The 18,204-nt window shown below is 59.0% G+C and overlaps 1 protein-coding gene across 5 annotated transcripts in view; it reads left to right on the top strand.

The window, feature by feature from the left end:
• TTC7B (tetratricopeptide repeat domain 7B) overlaps nt 1-15,797 on the top strand; it is a 236,332-nt gene extending 220,535 nt beyond the window's left edge. For 2 of the 5 annotated variants that reach the window (XM_036264191.1, XM_036264226.1), the window contains one exon: nt 14,861-15,793. In XM_036264191.1, the coding sequence (XP_036120084.1) occupies nt 14,861-15,082 (222 nt within the window). In that variant the 3' untranslated portion in view covers nt 15,083-15,793. Of the gene's footprint in view, nt 1-14,860 lie in introns of all 5 variants that reach the window. The other 3 variants (XM_036264184.1, XM_036264171.1, XM_036264177.1) reach the window with 3 other exon arrangements.
• The last annotated feature ends 2,407 nt before the right edge of the window (nt 15,798-18,204 follow it).

The raw sequence follows: 18,204 nt of genomic DNA, 5'->3' as shown, positions 1-18,204 counted from the left end.
TCCCTCCCCAAATGCTGCAGGCACAGGGCACTGCCCCCTGCCCGGGCCGGCCTCCATGGGTGACCTGCGGGGACTGTGGGGACACTCTGGCTTTGTCCAGAGGCGCCCGCATCCGCAGGCGGCCTTCGGGGCTGGGGCCTGGAAGCCTTGCTAGCTGTTCTGGTTTCGGGGTACACTCACCCCCCCACACACAGCTCCCTCTCCAGTCCCAGGCCAGCCCTCTGGGAGCACAGGTCCACTGCACCCAGAGGTGCAGGTGGGCACAAAACCATGGAGGTTTCCCTGCCCCTCTCATGGGGGACCCTGAGCTGGACGGGAGTGGGCGCCTGCCACGGAGCTGGGAGATGGCACCCACCACAGTTATCTGTTGAGTGCCTACAGCGCGCCAAGCATTTGCCAGGGACTCGGACCGCCTTTCCGTCAAGAAGCATTTCCTGAGTGCCCACTGCATCCCGAGCACCACACAGGTCTCTGGGACACCGAGGTGAGTCCCCACAGGCTGCCTCCAGGAGCCCGAGTTTCTCTGGCAACTCTTTTCCTCGGCCCTGTGGCTTTTCTGAGCTTCCCAGAGCTCCTGTCAATCCGAGAACCGCCCCTCACTCCCCCAGCCCATCATCTGTCACTGGGTCAGGCTGTCTGCAGCCGTGGGTGCCTTGAGAGACGCCAAGCCCCATTGCGCCGCTGTGACCACGCGGGGCCCTCTCCACGTGGCTGACGCCGGTCACCCTCCACGAAGTGCAGGGAACAGAGCGGGCCTGCTCCTGTCTCCCCGCTGTGCCCCTGCAGGGAACGGGGAGCGTGGTTCCCGGCCTGCTCTCCTGTTTGCACCCAGTTATGTTTCTGCAGGACAGAGGCCACCCCCTCCTCCTCCAGGGAGCCCCTCCCAGCCCCCTTGCCACTGCCCCTCGCCCCTTCCTGGCACGCTGTGGGCACGCTACCCACAGACAGGAGGGAAGAGGCTGCCCTGTAGTGCTCGCTGCTCTCTCCAGTTAAGATCTGCGTCCTAAGAGATCTGACACACCCTGGATGTGCAGTAGGTGATGCAAAAGTACTGGTTAGGGGGAGTTTCACCAAACCCTAGAATGCTGGAGATCATCTACCCCAGCCTTTGCTCTCCAGGTTGAGGGGTGGGGCTGAGAGAAGGTGCTAAGGCGGGCGGTTGGGGTGGACTGGAGCAGGCCGGGGGTGCTCCACCAGCGTGGCCCCCTCAGCCCCGTGCTGCCCGGGGGGGGGGGGGCAGGGCTGCTCGCTGGAATCCCTGGGGTCAGGCTGCGCTTTCAGTGTTTGCTGATAAATGGCCAGACCCAAGTACTGAGACACCCTCTTTTTGCCCCATCTCAGGACAGGTTGACACAGAGGCCTGATGAGTCTGTCAGGGTCATTTCAAGGGACCTCAGGAGTGGAGCTGGGGTTTCCAAGACCCCCCCACTCTTGGCTTCTCCCAGGGAGCCCCTAGCTCAGCTCTTCAGTGGTCACGAGTGACTTGTTTCTCTGACCATGGAGAACCCCCGCTCCCCCCGCCAGAGCTCTGGAGTCACGTCCCCCCACCGCCATCGCGGTCCCCACCAGCCTCAGAGGAGCCAGGCGGCCCTCTGGCCACTATTCTCACCCATGGAAGTGGGGTTCCAGGCCCCAGGGCACGGCCGAGCCTGCCCAGGACCCAGTTCACGCACAGCCTCCCAGAGCCCGCACCGCCCAGGTGGGCCTCATGGTCTCTGCACGCACCGGGCAGGAGGCTGGGCCTCGGCTCCAGAGGCCGATGAACACCAAACTTTCCACTGCGTGGATAGCTCGCCGCGGGGAAGCGCTGACCCAGGCCCGCTGTGCTGTGGCCTCCGCCCAGCGGTTGCTGAGGAAGGTGGATAACATAAATACGTCCGCCAGGGAGACGCATAAGTCAGTCAGCAGGAGCCTCTGCCCAGTACCGATGGAAAAGTGTTCGCACCCACAGGAAGCACGGGCCTGGGGGGCAGGTGCCAGGCACCAGGGCCAAGCTACGGCTTTCTGTGTGCTGAGAGCTGGTGGCTGCTGTCCCGTTCGGGCTGGGGCTGCGCCAACACTCCCTGCAGCACAGAGCTATGACAGAGGGCAGGCAGGGCGGGGCGGGCTGGGGATTCATCAGGAATGTTGTCGAGAAGTCTCGGGCTTCCGAGGAAGGAGGATGCCCTGCAACCCCACATCTTTCTGGAACCCCAAGGCTTCCTCCTGCCCCCTTTCACCCCGCACCAGGGCCTCCCGCCCAGGTCACATTCCTTCTCGCTGGTGTCCTTCGATGTGACATGGGATTTGCTCAATCTGATGTTTCTTCTGTTAGGTCACCACCGTGCGGAGCCTGGGAGGCGCTCACGCTGGTGTTGCTGGGTGTTGCTGGGTGTTGCTGGGTGTGCTCCTGAGTTCCCGGGCGCCTTGCCTCGGGCTGCAGCCTACAGGGAGCTCCTCCCACCCTGGCCTCAAAGCCCCATCGCCCTGCGGCCTGGGGGCAGGATCCTGCCTGCCGCAGCGTGGGACAGCTGGGCACTGGGGCCCTGCTGAAAGGGATTCAGCTGCCGGGGCTGGGGACAGGGTGGCACTGGGGACGAAAAGAGGGTGCCCCCACGCCTTCGCTGATTCTCCAGGAGAAAGCGGGCACCTCCTTAGTCCCGGTGCTGAGGGCAGAGCTGCTCAGACACTGCTCTGCTGAAGTGAAGTCATCCTTCCCTCTTTCCTGATTGGCTCATCTCCACACCATTGATCCAAAGGGAGAGTCGAAGACTCGGGGTTCTAGGCAGCTGGGTTGGAGTGCGGAGGGGAGACTGCCAAGGGCACTGGGTCCCCCGACTCTCATGTGGAGTTTGACCAGTTACCTACAAACCTCAGCTGTTTAAAATGGAAAGAGAGGTTGACAAGGATTAACAGCAGCAGGATGCCACTGGGGTCAGGGTGCAGGGAAGGGAACTGGGCTGCCCAGCCCATCCTGCTCCATGCAGCAGAGTCCAGACTGTGAAGGGAATGCTGTGTCCAGGACCCTCCCGGCCCCATCGGAGGGTGCTGGGTAGGTGGGCGCCTCTCCAGCCAGGTCCTCCCGTGGTCACCTGGGTCTGGAGAGCCCACGGTCTGGTGCCCCTGAGTCTGGCAGCCACCACATGGAGGAAGGGCCTGCTACTGACAGAGCTGGACGGGGAAGTCAAGACCCTCTCCAAGGCCGTGAGCCAGGGGTCCAGAGCCAGCTAACCTAGTGAAGCCCTCTTGGAATCCGGCTCTGAGGCCCCTACATGCCCAACACCCTCTCTAGAGACCCTGCTGGCCTGTCAGGGAGCAAAGCGCCCTGAGCTGGTCCCCAGGACACCTGGGTCTGAAGCCCAACCTGGCCTCTACCTGGCTTGGGAACTGAGCCAGGTACTTGCCCTCCCAGGGAGGGCTGCCCGGCAGAGAGGAGGCTGCGCCGCACGGGTCACGCGTCTCCAGGGAGAACTAGACACGCAGGGCCCGACACCTGTCACAGGAATCTCTTAGAGGCAGGGGCGACCGATCCGACTTGGGGTGGCGGCCCCGCCTCTGTAGCGACAGGGCCATGAGCTAGCTCGTCACCCTGACTCGGAGCTTCAGCCTTCTCATTTGTTTACAAAGAAGGGGGGAGGGGGAGCATCTTGTTATCTGTCCTAGAATGCCCCCCTTATCCTCCTTCCAACAGGCCTCGTTCTGCCTAGGATGCTGGGCCTCCCCACGTGAGAGAGCCCTGCCCAGCTCACCGAGTCAGTCTGGGGCGGGGCCCACAGCAAGCCAACCACCCAGGCCAGAGAGGGCGGGGGCCTGGCCGGGGGTGGCCTGTGCACCGAGCGCCGGCGCCCGGCCCTGCACCCCGGGCACTGGTGCTGGAATGCGGCAGGCACTTCACGGTGTGTGGAAAGAAGGGCGCACCAGAAGCAGCTCTGGTTGCAGCAGAGTGAAGGAGCCCCCACCTGGAAACCTGGCACCCGGGTTCTATCCTCAGCTCACTCTGTGATCTTGGCAGAGTCCTGTCTGCTCAGGTCCCCACTTCCTGCCTGTAAAATAAGAAGGCTGGCCCTCGTGGGAATGCTCGTGTGTCCTTCTCTGCCATCCCTGACCACCGGCTGGCGCCTGCTGCCGAGCGGGGACAGTGTGGGTCTTTGGTACTTGGAGGGACGCTGCGGGCAGGCTGGCTGCGGGCCCTTCCCTAAATGCGCCCGGTCCCCGGCGACTGCTCTGTAAAAGCCACCACCATCTGTGGGCATTCCAGCACCAGTGCTGAAGCACCTATCGCACAGAAATCAGGCCAGAGCAAACCGGGACCAAGGGCCAGAGGCGGTGTGAAGTGCACGGGAGGCCAGATGCCGCGTCCCCGCTGCCATGTCACCCCGACAGCCACGGCTCTGCTAACCGCAGAAGAGCCTCCAGAACATTCCAGACATCCTGGAAGAGCACAGCTCTGAAAGAGTCTATGAATCAGATGCTTTTTAAACATTTTTGAAAAGGAAAAGCCAACTCACGTTTTCCTGGGTTCATGGCTCCTCCGTCTGAACCCACAGTGAGGCCTCCTGCAGACGCTGCGTTAGAGCAGCAGCACTCAGTGTGGGGGGGAGGGGGGCGATTTGCCATTTCCCTCGAGCCCTGAGTGAGTGGAGGGGTTGCATGGAGCTGTTCTGGAAGTTTTCTTCAGATCCTGAAGGGCTGTCAGGTAGAAAAGGGAGAGGACTTTTCAAGAGTGGGAATTAAATAAAAGGGCTAATTAGGGCTCCACATTTTTAACCAACAGTGCAGACGGCCCACGAAGGGTGTGGGCTGCCTGGGGAAGTGGTGAGCTCCCCGTCACTGGAGAGTGCAAGCAAGAGTAGGAGGCTGCCTGTCGGGGACTGCAGCGGGGGCTTGTGCGTCATAGAGCTGAGGTCATCGCTCCCCCCTCCCCCAACCCCGAGGATTTCTGCTTCCAGAGCTAGTTGGCTGCTGGCTTAGAAAAATAAGCAGTTTTTGAAATTTTGAGTTTTGTTTCCTTCTGCGTTGAGTTCAATGCTGGAAAGGTCTGGTCCCCAGAAGGCACATTTCTTCAAATAAAACATTTGACCTGGAAAAGGGGCCCCATGAGAGCCCAGCCTCCTGCAGCCGGCAGATACCCTGCGTGAACACAGGTGCGGGCAACCTTCAGGCTGTGCTCGTCCCCGGGTGGGCGGACAGAGGGGCCGGGGTCTCTCCTCCTCCCTTCCACAGCACCAGCACCAGCTCACGGTGCACACTGAGAGGGCAACACCTCCAGAGGAGCGTTCAGTGCCCAGACTACTGCTCCTGGCCGGGCTCGCTGCTGCCTGACCCTCCGTCCCAGACCCTCTCCCTTTTTGGCTGCTTGGGCCACAGGCTTCTCCCTGGGGCTCCGCAGCCCCATGTTTGCCCGAGGACACTGGGGCATTTGGTTTAGTTGACTTGCAGAGGAGTGAGGCAAGGAGCTACCCCTTGTCTAGTTCTGACATGTGAGCAGGGACAGTGGGGGACAAGGAGGACAGAGGCCGCAGGGATGCTGGGAGATTTCCCTGGAATGTCTGCAGCCCCGTCAGAGTCAGAGAAAGGCCAGCTACCATGGGGGCTAGCCCCCCCTTCCGCCTCCGGAGCCCTTCATCCCATGGCCTTGGCCAGAAGGAGCGGCTCCCGGTGTAGCTGGGCCAGCGGCTGGCCCTTCGCCAGAGCCGCTCGGTGGCACCCCCCCACCCCCCCTCCCGCACATGCTCTCCGTCCAGGACGACTGCAACCCTTTGTTGCTCTGAAGGTCAAGTGGCCTCATGAATGTTCCTCCCCCACCCCAACCCCCAGGGCCAAGGGCAGGGTGGCTGGGACTTGGAGACCAGCAAGTGACGGCTGCTGTGCACACCACTGAGATGGGGGCAGGGTGTCGGGAATGGCTAGCTTGGCCTTTGGGGAAACTGTGTCAAACTGAGTAAAATGGCCAAAACAAAAAGACCAGCCCACACCAATCCCTACCCCAAACCCCCGGGGGGTTCTTCTCAGGTCATCCGGGACTCACTCATGACCTAGTGGAAGGGGCCGAGTGGCAGCGTGTGAACCCAGCACACTGCAGCTCCGGTGGGCGCAGGCGTGCAGGGCTCAGCCGGCCTGGGCCTGGGCGGGACACCGAGGACCTGGCTCCTTTGGAGCCGGCCTGGTTAGGCAGGCACCCCATGGGGGGCGTAGCTGGCAGGGACACACACGCTCGGCCCCTGGCAAGCCAGTGCCATGTCTATGCACTGGGAACAAACAGTGAGACACAAAACAGAGCCCCGTCTGGCCAGGCCTCCGCCGGAGCTGCTGGCATCCAGGTGGAGGAGCCCGGCACTACCGCTCCCCACCCATGTGTTTCCAGTTCCTTTTCTAGGCATTGTTGGAAAGCAGGGCGGGGCTCGGGGCTGCCCCCTCAGCTGTGCCCACAGAAGGCCCTTGCTCAGACTGAGGGCGCCTGGGGTGCTTGCGAAAGACCGGGCGCCCTGGGAGTAAGGGAGGCGGGGGCTGCCCTGGGCTTTGCATTCCCGTAGCTGCTCCAAGGAAATCCTTTCAAAGCCATGTCTCCTGTGGTCTTCTCAGAATGGCACTGCCTATTTATACTCTGAGAACACCACCGCCACCCCGCTGCTCTCTGACCCACTGCATCCTCCGGAAGGAGAAAGCAAACACCTGGAAAGACGGTGGTGGGTCTGCTTTGTCTCATCTGACGCCTGTTTCAGCCAATGCAGACTCCCAGGCCAGCCAACCACTCCACAGCTCCGGGAGGGGACGAGCTTTCGTGGGGTCCCCGTTCCCTCCTGGGTTCTGGAAGCCCCTCTTAGGGGTCTGGGAGTCTTCCAGAAAGCCCTCCCCCTGCCATGTACATAGCCCCTGGCAGGATAAGCAGAGCAGCTGGGGTTGAACACTGTGCTCGGAGTCTAAAACTTGGGACACTTGCCACGTGCCAGGCCCTCTCCTCCTGACACCTTCAGGGGTCTGGCCTCATTTTGTGTTCAGCAGGGTCAAGACCTTGAACAAGGCCCTCTTCCTCTCCGGCCCTGTGTCTCCTCATCAGTAAGAGAGTGTAGGGCCAGAGTCCGCAGGTGGGTCCTGGAGTTTTCCTGCAGAGCCATGTGGGATCTGCGGTCCATGAGCAAACAGCCTGAGGGGTGGCCACGGTGACACACTGGGCTCCTGTGGGAACCGAGCTCCTTCTCCCCGGGGCTGCTCCCTGGGACCGCCTACCTGCTGGGCACGAGGCCTGGCGGTGTGGAGATGACCACAGCGTGCCCAGGCCCTGCCCTGCGGGCACTCACCGCAGAGCCCATGGGGCAGCAGAGAGGGAGATGAGCCACCTGGGTTAATGCAGCGCCCATCACACAGCACAGCTGAGAGAGCACGTTGTTAATCCTCGCCCAGGGTATTTCTCCATTGATTTTTAGAGTGGACGGGAGGGAAGGGGTGGGGAGAGAGAGAGACATCCATGTGAGAGAGACACATTGATTGGTTGCCTCCTATATGCACCCTGACCAGGGCCTGGGATCGAACCTGCCACCCAGGTACGTGCCCTTCACTGGGAATTGGACCTGCGACCCTTCAGTGTGCAGGCCAATGCTCTAACCACTGAACCACCGGCCAGGGCTGAAAGCACTTTTTAATCACTAAAACATAGGACACGTTGGTTACAATCCCTTGCACACTAAAGATTGATGGAGCCTGGTGGGTCTGTGCATGTGTCCTCCAGGTTCATTTCTGTTTTAAAAGGAGCTGCCTGACAGCCCTGCCCTAACTCCCTACTCCCATCCCTGCAGTGGTGGGGTAGCTGCCAACCCAGGATGGGCAGGAAGACCTTGACGTGCTCCCGTCCCACCCTTGACACCAGGCTTCCCTCCCCACCCTGGCCTTGGTGGGGCCCCGGGGCCCCTCTGGCGCGGCCAGGGCACTGCTGCTCCCTGCTCAGGAAGCCAGGCCGAGCAGGGCCCGCAGTGGGGACGGCAGCAGCCGCCGGGCCAGGCACGGGAAGCACTAGGGGGTGTTCATCTCCACCCTTCTGCTGTGTTTACTTCCCAGAGCACCGTGCCAGGGAAACAGCCACAGAGAGGGAGACCGCATGCTTGACCCACAGCCCGAGCTGAGCCGTGTGGCTGCTGCTTAGTGGTGGCCTGGCTCTGGGAAGGAGGCTTTCTTGCACAGATGCTGCCTCCCAGTCCCCGAGAGGGACGAGCAGTGGCACCACGGGGACGTCTCAAGTCTCCCAAAGGCGCTTTTGCCCTGAGCCCGCTGCAGCCAGAAGCCTGGTGGGCACCGCAGCCCGTACGGGCCCCTGCACGAGCACCCTCGACCTGCGGCAACGAGCTTAGCCTTGGGCATCGGTTACCTCGCGCGTACACACAGACGCGAGTGGGGAAGATGCCAGCTGTCCTCAAACTAGCCAAGTCCATGTTGTCTCATTTGAAATAACAGGTTTCATTTAATCCCTTATTTCCAATTTGGTGCAGCACCAAGAGCTTAATGTACAAAACACCTGATTATAATAATTACCAGCTAAACTTGGGAGGCTGTCCTCATTTGTGTCTGAAGAAAAGGACTAATAAGTCACCTCCCGGGTGCTTCCGCCTTCCGGAGGCCAGCCCAGCTCCTCCCCCAGGTGGCTCCAGCAGCACCAGGGTCGGGACAGGTGAGGCTTGCACACCGCCTCCCAGAGCAGAAAGGAGGACCTCGGCTAAGAGCACAGCGCCCGAGGCCGCCTCTCGGCTCTGTCGCTCCCCCTGTGTCTCTGTCTCGGGCGGGTCTGAGAGGAGCCAGGCAGAGCGAGTGCCTGGCTGCATCAGGATGCTCACTGGGCCCCGAGCTCAGAGCAGGCCTGCCTCTTGCCCTCCTCCGTGTCCCCGACCCAGAGCTGAGGTCTGGGCAGCCATTCAGTCCCTTTGGGGGTTTTCATATGTGGAGAGCACAGGTTATTGGGGTCATGAATGTCAGTCATCAAAATCCTGTCTCCCGCCAGCCTGGAGGCCTGGGTAGTGCTGCCGAAGGGCCGGTGGGACCTGGGCTCTTGGGTGAATGGGGGTCATCAGGGCTCTGGGCAGATGGACCAGAACAAATGGCCCTCCAAGGGGAGCCCAGGCTGGGTCTGGCTATGGTGGGGGAGCTGGAAGAGGGCTGGGACTGCACCCCGCAGATGTTCCTGGGCTGTCAGACCAGCCAGGGTGAACTAGGGAGTTCATACTGGGAGAAGGTGGATATAGCTGGTGGTGAGAATGGTAAAATGCCAGCCCCAGGAATGGGGCCTTTAATCTTTTTCTTTTTTTTTATCCTCACCCGAGGACATTTTTTTCATTTTTTGTTCAGATAGAGTGGGAGGGAGAGAGAGAGAAACATCGATGTGAAAGGGACACGTCGAGTGGTTGCCACCCGCACGACCCAACCAGGGCCAGGGACAAACTGCAATATGCCCTTAGCAGGAACTGAACCTGGGTCTCTGTGGACTACAGGCCGACCCTCTAACCGCTGAGCCAAACCGGCCAGGGCGGGGGCCTTTAATCTTTAGAGAAAAGAGAAAGCAGGGCCTGTAGAATTGAAAAAAAAAAAAGTCTGGGTTCTTGAACCTAAGAGCACATCAAAGCCAAGAAAGGCCTCTCACACAACAGAGGGGCTTGGGTGGCGAGCCAGTCCTGACGACCAGGCACATGTAGGTCCCAGCCCAGCTCTAGCCAACTCGCCAGCATCGCTGGCACTGAACTGTGCCCAGACCCCAGCCGGAGCTTGTTCTGGTTGATCTCATTGTAGGAGGCTCTGCACTCTCTCGGCTCCCTGGGGCCCTGGGGAGAGGCCGCCTGTCATTCCCTTGCCTAGCCGGAGCCGGTCACCCCTGGTCGCCCCTGGCAAGTCTGTGATGTCTCCCTGAGCAGCTCCAGCTTTCGAATTAATTCCACTAAACAGATTGCTCAGGAAGCTCCAAGGTCATCTGGAAATGGCAGCGTGTTCCTACATTGGGCATACAAGCTCAGGTGTGGGCGGGAATCACCAAGCCCCCAAGAGCCCTGGACACTTGAGAACCGCCGAGGCTGAGGGTGAGGATCAGATCAGCCCTTTGGCTGGGTCTCTGCAAGCTTTGGGGAGTGGGTAGACTCACCCCTTGCCATATTCCCTCTGGTAAGCCACACCCAGATCCAGCAGCCTGCCCCTTTCTAGATAAAATTACCACGAAAGGACTGGTGTCCTTGTCTCCACTCCAGCAGGGCGGGGCAGGTCATTGCTGCCGAGAGTGGTGACCTCTGGGTGTTGCTGGGCCAGGGCCCTGCTCCTCCTGGGTCCCCATCTCGCTGATCCACTTGCTGCCTAACAGGACCCCCCAGTCCTTTGGCACCTGTAGCCGGCTCAAGACCGAAGCCAGCCTGTGGATACCAAAGGGAGGCAAGGAGCTGTCTGGTCCTTGAGCAAATCTATGCAATGCTTCCGAAAAGCAGACCTGAGCCAGAAAAACACTGTGCCCTGGAGAGAAGCTGTTTCTCATCACGAGCGGGGAAGGAGCAACAGTCAGTGGTTGGAGAAATGAAAGGGAAGACACAGCAGGGCAGATGCCTATTTGCTGTTGCTCAGATGTAACTGGGTTAGTGCCTGAGGGGCTCTGGGCTCATCTCTTAAAGCGGCAGAGCTGGTGGGAAGATGGGGGTGGGGAGCGCAGAACGCGGACTTGGGCCTCCGGCAGATCTGGGCTGGCCGGCAGCTCCATACTCATCAGCCCTGTGACCTTGGGCAAGCCATGTGACCTTTCTGAACTTGGTTTCCTTGAATCTAACGTGGTGGTCATATGAAATGAGCCATGAACAAGTGCCCAGCAGAGTGTGACCTAAATTATAGTCTCTATCTGCAGCCAAGTAACCGAGAGGCCTCCTTCTATCTTACCAAGTGGGTGGTCCCCCGTCACCCATGACAAACACATGCAGTGTGTCCCCCTGCCTAGTAGAGCTGTGTGTATTCAGTACTTCTGACGCCCTGAGAAAGTCCTGCCTTCCAGGGATATGACAAGGCTCCTTCTGCAATCTTTTCACGCTGCTGGCTGCCACCACCCACCCCCCCTACCCTCAGGTCTCTGGTGGGTAAATCGGAACATTCTAGAGTGAGCTCCAGCTGACGAACTCCCCCAGAGGAGAGGAGGCAGGAGCTCATTAGCCCTTGCATCCTGTTGATTGCAACCTGGATGCAATTCTTCCCGCCTGACCGAGGTTGGGCGGTGAGGGTGCCGAGCTCTCGGAGTTTCTCTAAAGGACCAGAGTGGGAGGGGCGCCACCCAGGAGACAGATGCGATGACTTCACCGCCGCCACCCGGGCTCCTGCGCAGGATCTCGGGCAGGCCTGAGGAGGCAGGAGGTGCGGGCTCTGGCCCTGCTGCGGCAGCTAGCTGTCTGCCTGCGGGGGGGGGACTTGGCCTCCAGGAGCCGAGCTGACTCACCTGCAGGATGGGAGAGGAGCACCTAAGGCATGGGGTAGCGGCCGCCGCGCCAGGTGCTCCTCAGCTGTGGGCTCTTTCTCTGCAGCCATAGAAACGGGCCTTCCGCCAGGTGCCCATGCCCGAGTGAGATTGCTCTGGGGGGCCCAGATGAATTAAAGGAACTAACATAGGCACTCAGAGCGGTGCCTGGCCCGCCGTAAACACCGAAAGTGTTTGCTGCTGTCGTCACTGTGAAGTCTTCTGGCCAGGGAGCCCCAGTCCCTGCTGACCGCGCGGCCGGTTCTTGGCACACGGGTCCCTTACCCCCCGGTGGGCGCGGTGGGAGCTGTGAGGAGGAGCCCCGTGCGGACGGGCAGCGGGTCTCTGCGGGGCCTCGTGCGGACAGCGGGGCTGGCAGGCTTGTACGCTGGGCCATGCCCCTGACCGTGCCCCTGACCGTGCCCCTGACCGTGCCCGCCGCGGAAGGCAGCTGAGGCCAGCAGTCCCCAGGAGAACCAGAGGCCCTGCTGGGAGCAGGACGCAGAAGCCCAGGTGAAATCCTACTTGGGCCCTGGCTGGTTTCACTCAGCGGCTGGAGCGTCGGCCTGCGGACCAGAGAGTCCGGGTTCAGTTCCCGCTAGGGGCACGTACCAAAACACAAAACAAAACAAAATGAAAAAGCTCCTAGTTGGGAGGTCTGACTCCCGGCCACCCCTCCTGTTCCGCAGCCCCAGGGAGGGACCCAGCCGTCTTCCTGGCGCTGGCCCCCCTCTCAGAGCCCCCAGCTCAGGAGATCCAACGAGGACCTGGTCCTCCCCATCCAAGGAACCAGCATGAGCATCACTAAGGCAAGTCCGGATGATAATGAGAAAGGAAGCGGGTGATGTTTTCTTTCAGTTTTCCTCTCAGAGCAGAGCTGACCTTGAAGTCTGCGTGCCCTGTCACGGGAAGGCAGCCTCTGTCTCCCAGGCCGCCTCCCCCTCCCTGCTCAGGACCTGCCTGCCTCGCGGGGCTGGGGGTGTGAGGCGGACCCTCCACAGCATCACACTGCCCTGGGGCCAGGGGACTCCTTGCCGTGACCTGCCTTCCTCACATAGCTTGTCAGAGCTCTTCAGAGTGGACCCCACCTGGTCCCTCGGCACCCATGGTGCCCACTACCTGTGGCTTAAGCCGCGGCTGGCCCTCTGGAAGGTACGTTTGTGCCCTGGCACTGGCTGGTTCTGCTCTGAGAGCCAACCCACTGGCCCTTGCCCCTTGGTGAAGTACGGGCATGAGAACATGGGGGGCAAGTCATCAGTGCCATCTGAACCGCAGAAGGACGTGCGAGGCTCTGTTGGGAGGATTAGGAAGAGATTCGAAGGACCAGTGCGCCATGCCGCAGTCTGGGGTGGGAAGACCAAACGTTGCAAAAATACCGGCTTCTGCCCTGGCCGGTTTGGCTCCGTGGTTAGAGCATCGGCTTGCAGACCAGAGAGTCCCGGGTTTGGTTCCCGCTGAGGGCACGTACCTCGGTTGCAGTTCGTCCCCGGCCCCAGTTGGGGTCATGTGGGTGGCAGCCAGTGGATGTGTCTCTCTAGCATCAATGTTTCTCTCTCCCTCCCTCCCTCCCTCCTGCTCTGAGGATAAATGCAGAAATGCCCTCAGGTGAGGATAAAAAAAAAAAAAAAAACCCGGCTTCTCTCGCAGAAGGGCCTGTTTCATGTGATAATTCACTACATGGTAAGGGCAGCGCCACGGGAGCAGGAGGGAGGGAGATTAGCTAGTTTGTGTCCAGCAAAGTAGAAGAAATGCACTTAGATTTCTGTCTACCAAGGAAAAAAGAGAAAGATCACAATAAAGGGAATTGATCACGTATTAGTTCTTTGAAAAGATAACTCTCTAGGCTCTGAAGATAGACGAGATAGATAGCCCAAGATCAGTGAACTCAATTAAAAAAACTAAAAATTTGTGTTCAAAGGAATATCTCAAAAGTCAAAAACAGACTAGACAATTATGATAGCAGGCGAACATCTCCTTCTGAAAGGCTGATAAACAAAGCCATGGGAAGTATTTCGCCTCAGTTGTTATTGAAGAAATGCAGGTTCCATGAGCACAGACGATCCGCACTTACAAAATGATCAAAAATAAAGAAGATAGTGGGGCCGGGCCGAGCACTGAAACTCTGTTGATGGCCCAAAAAGTGGCATGACCCTTAGAGGCTATAATTTGCAAGTTATTTGGAGAACCCTAAAATATCCCCTGATCCAATAACATGAATTTGAGGAAATTGGCCCTAAAAGAAGAATCTCCAAATGGTGGTCAAGCTGGTTCCACTGAGCCTCGTCCAGGGCCTGGGAGGAGCCCACAGGGGACTCCAGGCCCCGCCCCATGGCCCTGCCCCACCCCCAGCGGTTCCTTTGTGTCCGTTTGTACCCAGAATAAGTGGTCTCAGTAAGGTTCCCTTTAACCAAAGGTTTCCAGGGCCATAAAAAGAAGTTGAGATCTGCCGATCTAAGAGTGAAGAGGTGCTATCTGGAAAGATGTCCATCGCAAGAGATTTATAATAAAATAGCAGAGACTGACGCAGCCTGAATGTCTCCCCGAAAGGGAGAGACTGAGCCGAGAATACACCCATCATAAGGAAGAGTACAAACACATCAGTTATGAAAATGTGCAATTTTGAAACATGCTTCTGATAAAATATTTGGGGACCAGCACATACCCCCTGATTACAATGGAAGTATGACAGCTGTGCCAGGCTGAGCCTGGGGCGAGCAGAGGACAGTGAGATCAGAGGTCTTGACTTGGTTAGGATAGGGGACCATGAGCTAATTTTAAAACTCTGTTCTAATTGTTATAATAGTAATGACACACATGACATTTCTTTAAGTTAAAAAAAAAAAATGACACCCTTCTATGCAGGCAATGTGTCAGCTGGTACACGCGGGATAGACCATGGCCGTGCCCGCTGGTGCGCTCCTGGGTGTTAAGTGTTCAGATGAACCATGTGAAATTGCTATATTTATCGTTAAAAGTGGTTGAATGGTCCTGTCTGGTTTGGCTCAGCGATTAGAGTGTCAGCCCAAGGACCAAAAAGTTGCAGGTTCAATTTCAGTCAAGGGCACATACCTCGGTTGCGGTTTGGTCCCTGACCCTGGTTGGGGTTGTGTGGGAGGCAACCCATCGATGTGTCTCTCACATCGTTATTTCTCTCTCTCTCCCTCCCACTCTATCTGCACATCAGTGGAAAAATATCGTGGGTGAGGATTAAAAATAAAAAACCAAAAGTGGCTGAATGTCAGCCACTTCATTTGGTTCAAGGGACTACTTTGACTATTGCCCGAGTGCAGGGAGAACTGGAGCTAACCGAGTCCCAGGCCTAATGGAGACGCGTGCCTCCCTCCAAGCAACTTGCTGAAAGTCAAGGGCAGAAGGGAGCCCGGAGCTGCAGGGTCTCTCTGACTGTCTGTCTGTCTCTCTGGCCTACAGGCCCTGGTGCTTCATCAGGTGGGCCGCCACAGTCTGGCGGAGAAGATTCTTCGGGATGCGGTGCAGGTGAACTCCACGGCCCACGAAGTCTGGAACGGGCTGGGCGAGGTCCTCCAGGCCCAGGGCAACGACTCGGCAGCCACAGAGTGCTTCCTGATGGCCCTGGAGCTGGAAGCCAGCAGCCCGGCGGTGCCCTTCACCATCATCCCCCGAGCGCTCTGAGCGGGCGCCCCTGCCTCAGCCCCTCGGGCCAAGGAGGCCCCCTGGGTTGCCCTGAGGGGACAAGCCCACCACACCAAGGCCCCGGATGAATGTGCGATTGACCACAGTGATCGAACCAAACAAACCCCGAATCATTGCTCTCCCCACGTGCATTTCTGTTGTTCCTGCGCCAGCCCAATGATTGTTTCTGAATCAACTGACACTGTTCAAAATGGAGTATGTGCCATATTTTGTTAGCTGACACCTGAGTTTTAAGTCACATGATTATGGAATTAATCTGCAAATGTAGAAGAACATATTCAAAGTTAAAAATGCAGTGGCAGAACAGATTATTTTTATCAGAGCTGTAAAGAAAGCTGTTCTTTCCACCTCGCCACGCCTGCCCCACCCTTGGCCCAGAAACCAAATGTGAATCCTTTTTCCCACCTCAGCGCTAGTCCAGGCCAGGGCACCAGCTGATGACCTCTTGGTTTTGTTGTCGATAATTGCACCATGTGATGAATTACTGTCCTCACTTAGAACAAAGCCTGAGTCCAAGAATATTTATATTTTATCAATATATGCCTGTTACAAGAGAAGGAAATATGAGTTATTTAAGTTTAACTTTTTTATGTGAATTCAGAGTTTATTTATCAATGGAAATATGTACAAAGAAGCTTCAAATGGAATATTTACCGACATTCCTTATACATGACAGACACTTGGCTAAATGGGAAGATGATGTTAATAATAAAATGATTTTTAAATGGACCCGTAGCCTGTGTCGTTAGTGAAAGCACACAGACCCGAGAGCTTAAGGCTCAGCTCTTGGGGTAGGGGGCTGTCTGCACCGGGGTGGCTCTGGGTGGGTCAGCCCCCGGCACTTGGAGGCCCTGCCCTGATCTTAGTGTGGGAATTCCCTTCCCAGCTCTCCCCACCTTATCTGGGATTGGGGCGTGTGACTCAGGTGTGGCCAATCAACACCCGGCATTCACTAGCGGCAAAGGATCAGGAAGCAGCATGTGACCTGAAGTGGTCCAATCAGAGTGGGAGCTGCAAGGGAAGGGAAGGCTCTCACTGGACTTAAATTAACCTGCACCGTGAGCTAGAATCGCAGCAGCCCACCATGGCGGGGGTCTGGGGGGCACGCAGTGTTGGGGTCCAATGTGAAGCTAGAGACAGAATCCAACCGAGTGGATAGCAAAGACCAAAACCAGAAACAATGTGAGCAGGCTCGCTCCCCGCCCCCCCACCCCAGTTTCTCTGCTGAGCAGTTGAGGGTGGCCCTCCCTTGCCAGGACCCAGGAAAATGTGGAGGGTGCCTGAGCTCTGATCTTAGGCACCCTAAAGTCTTGAGGACCCCTCCCAAGCTGGTCACAGCCTCCCTAACTCTGGGCAGGCAGGCTGGGGGCAGCTGAGGTCCGGAGAGACCACAGGCAGAACCTGCGTGGGCAGAGCTGAGAGACGCTGCAGCCTCAGCACCGACCTGCCAGCAGGCATCTGGGGCCCCGAGTGGTCATAAAGCAAGGAATTTGCAGCATGAGATAAAAAGAGCGGATGCTCAGTGAAGGGTCAAGGCCCAGCCCTCCCTCCTGTGCAGAGGTTCGGGGAGAAGCTGCCCGAGCAGGACCTGGAGAGCAGGGTCCCAGGTGGTTCTTGTGGGTTCCTCCAAGGCTCCCATTCCTCGGGAAGCTGCAGAGCGAGCTGGGGTGAGGGTGGGAGTTAGAGGAGAATGGAACGGTGGGTGGGTCAGGCAGGGAGGGAGGAAGAAGGGGGGAGGCCCTTCTTTACAGGGTGCCAGACCCTTTCAGCAGAGAAGGATCTTGGGCCCAGGGCCAGGTTAGGGCTGGAGGGCGAGGGGCAAAGGTCCTAGACTCACTCTCAGGGCTGGGGAGGGATGTGCGCTCAGGATCCCTCCAGGTGGGATCCAGGCCTCTGTCCCCTCTGCCCTTTACCTGTTTTCATGGCCTAAGAGGGCAGGCATGTGTCTATGTCTGTGACCACATGGAACAGCCCCCAGATTCCTCCAGTTGGTCGCTCAGCTCTCGTCTGTGGTCGTGCAGTCACCCTGGAATGCCCTGTACCATCCGCCCATAGGCACCTTCCCCACCCCGTGTATGTCCACCCTCCACCCTGTCCGAGCGGGACACCTCAGGCAGCCTTCCCCCCACCGCAGCCATGGCCCCGCCCTGTGCGCCCTCAGCGCCCCAGCATAGCCAGCACTGGCTGGGATGGGCAGTACCGATGGGCTCGGCTGGCGGCCACTCCATGCCCGCAGGCTGGCTCCCCCCTCCCTGCCTCCCGCAGCGCCCTAGCATAGCCAGCACTGGCTGGGATGGGCTGGCGGCCACTCCATGCCCGCAGGCTGGCTCCCCCCACCCCCTGCCTCCCGCAGCGCCCCAGGGCTCCTCTCACTGCTCAGATCCCTCTTTCCTGATCCCTGTCTCCCTGCGGCTCTTCTCCCTCCAGAGCTCTCAGGGCCGGCAGTGTGGCCATCGTCCAACTCGGGGCACCAGTGGCGTCGGAGAATTGTGACACGTGCTCTCAGGCCTTGTGCAAGGTGGCCGCATGGAGCCAAGCAGCTCTGATCACTGCCAGCACCTTTCTCCCTCCCTGCCCTTCCTCCCACAGCTCCTGAGACCTTGCTCGGTGCTGTCTTGGGAGGCAGTGGGCAGGCCATGCTGAGCTGAGAGGACTCCGCGTGCTCCCCTCCCCCCATCCACACCAAAGCCCTGGGCTGGCCCTCAGGGGGCTGGTCCTCAGGGGGCTGGTCCTCAGGGGGCTGGCCCCCAAAGCTCCCCGTTCCTGCCTGCAGCCTTCCTCTCCTCCCACACTCTCAGTCACTCACGGTCACTCGCTTCCTGCTGCCTCGCCCAAGCTGCAGCCAGATGGGACCAGGGAAAGGACATCCTGTGAGCGTCTCAGACAGGCGAGCGCCTCCTCCAGAAGGTCTTTGGGGGCCAGGCTGAGGCCCCTTCCTCAAGGCCATTCCCTGGGTGACCGGTTAGAGCTCAGCACCTGCCTGGGGCGATGCTGATTGAGTCACTGTCCCTCTCGGGCCTCGGGGTCTGATAAGGACAAGCGCCCCTGCCCAGCCTGCCTTCCGGGCTGAGACGTGAGCCAGTAGGCAGCTGAAGGGGTCG

This window comes from Molossus molossus, unplaced genomic scaffold (assembly GCF_014108415.1).
Source record: "Molossus molossus isolate mMolMol1 unplaced genomic scaffold, mMolMol1.p scaffold_m16_p_1, whole genome shotgun sequence".
NCBI classification, from domain to species: Eukaryota; Metazoa; Chordata; class Mammalia; order Chiroptera; family Molossidae; genus Molossus; species Molossus molossus.
Note: the sequence above shows the minus strand (reverse complement) of the source record. Positions and strands in the feature narration are given on the sequence as shown.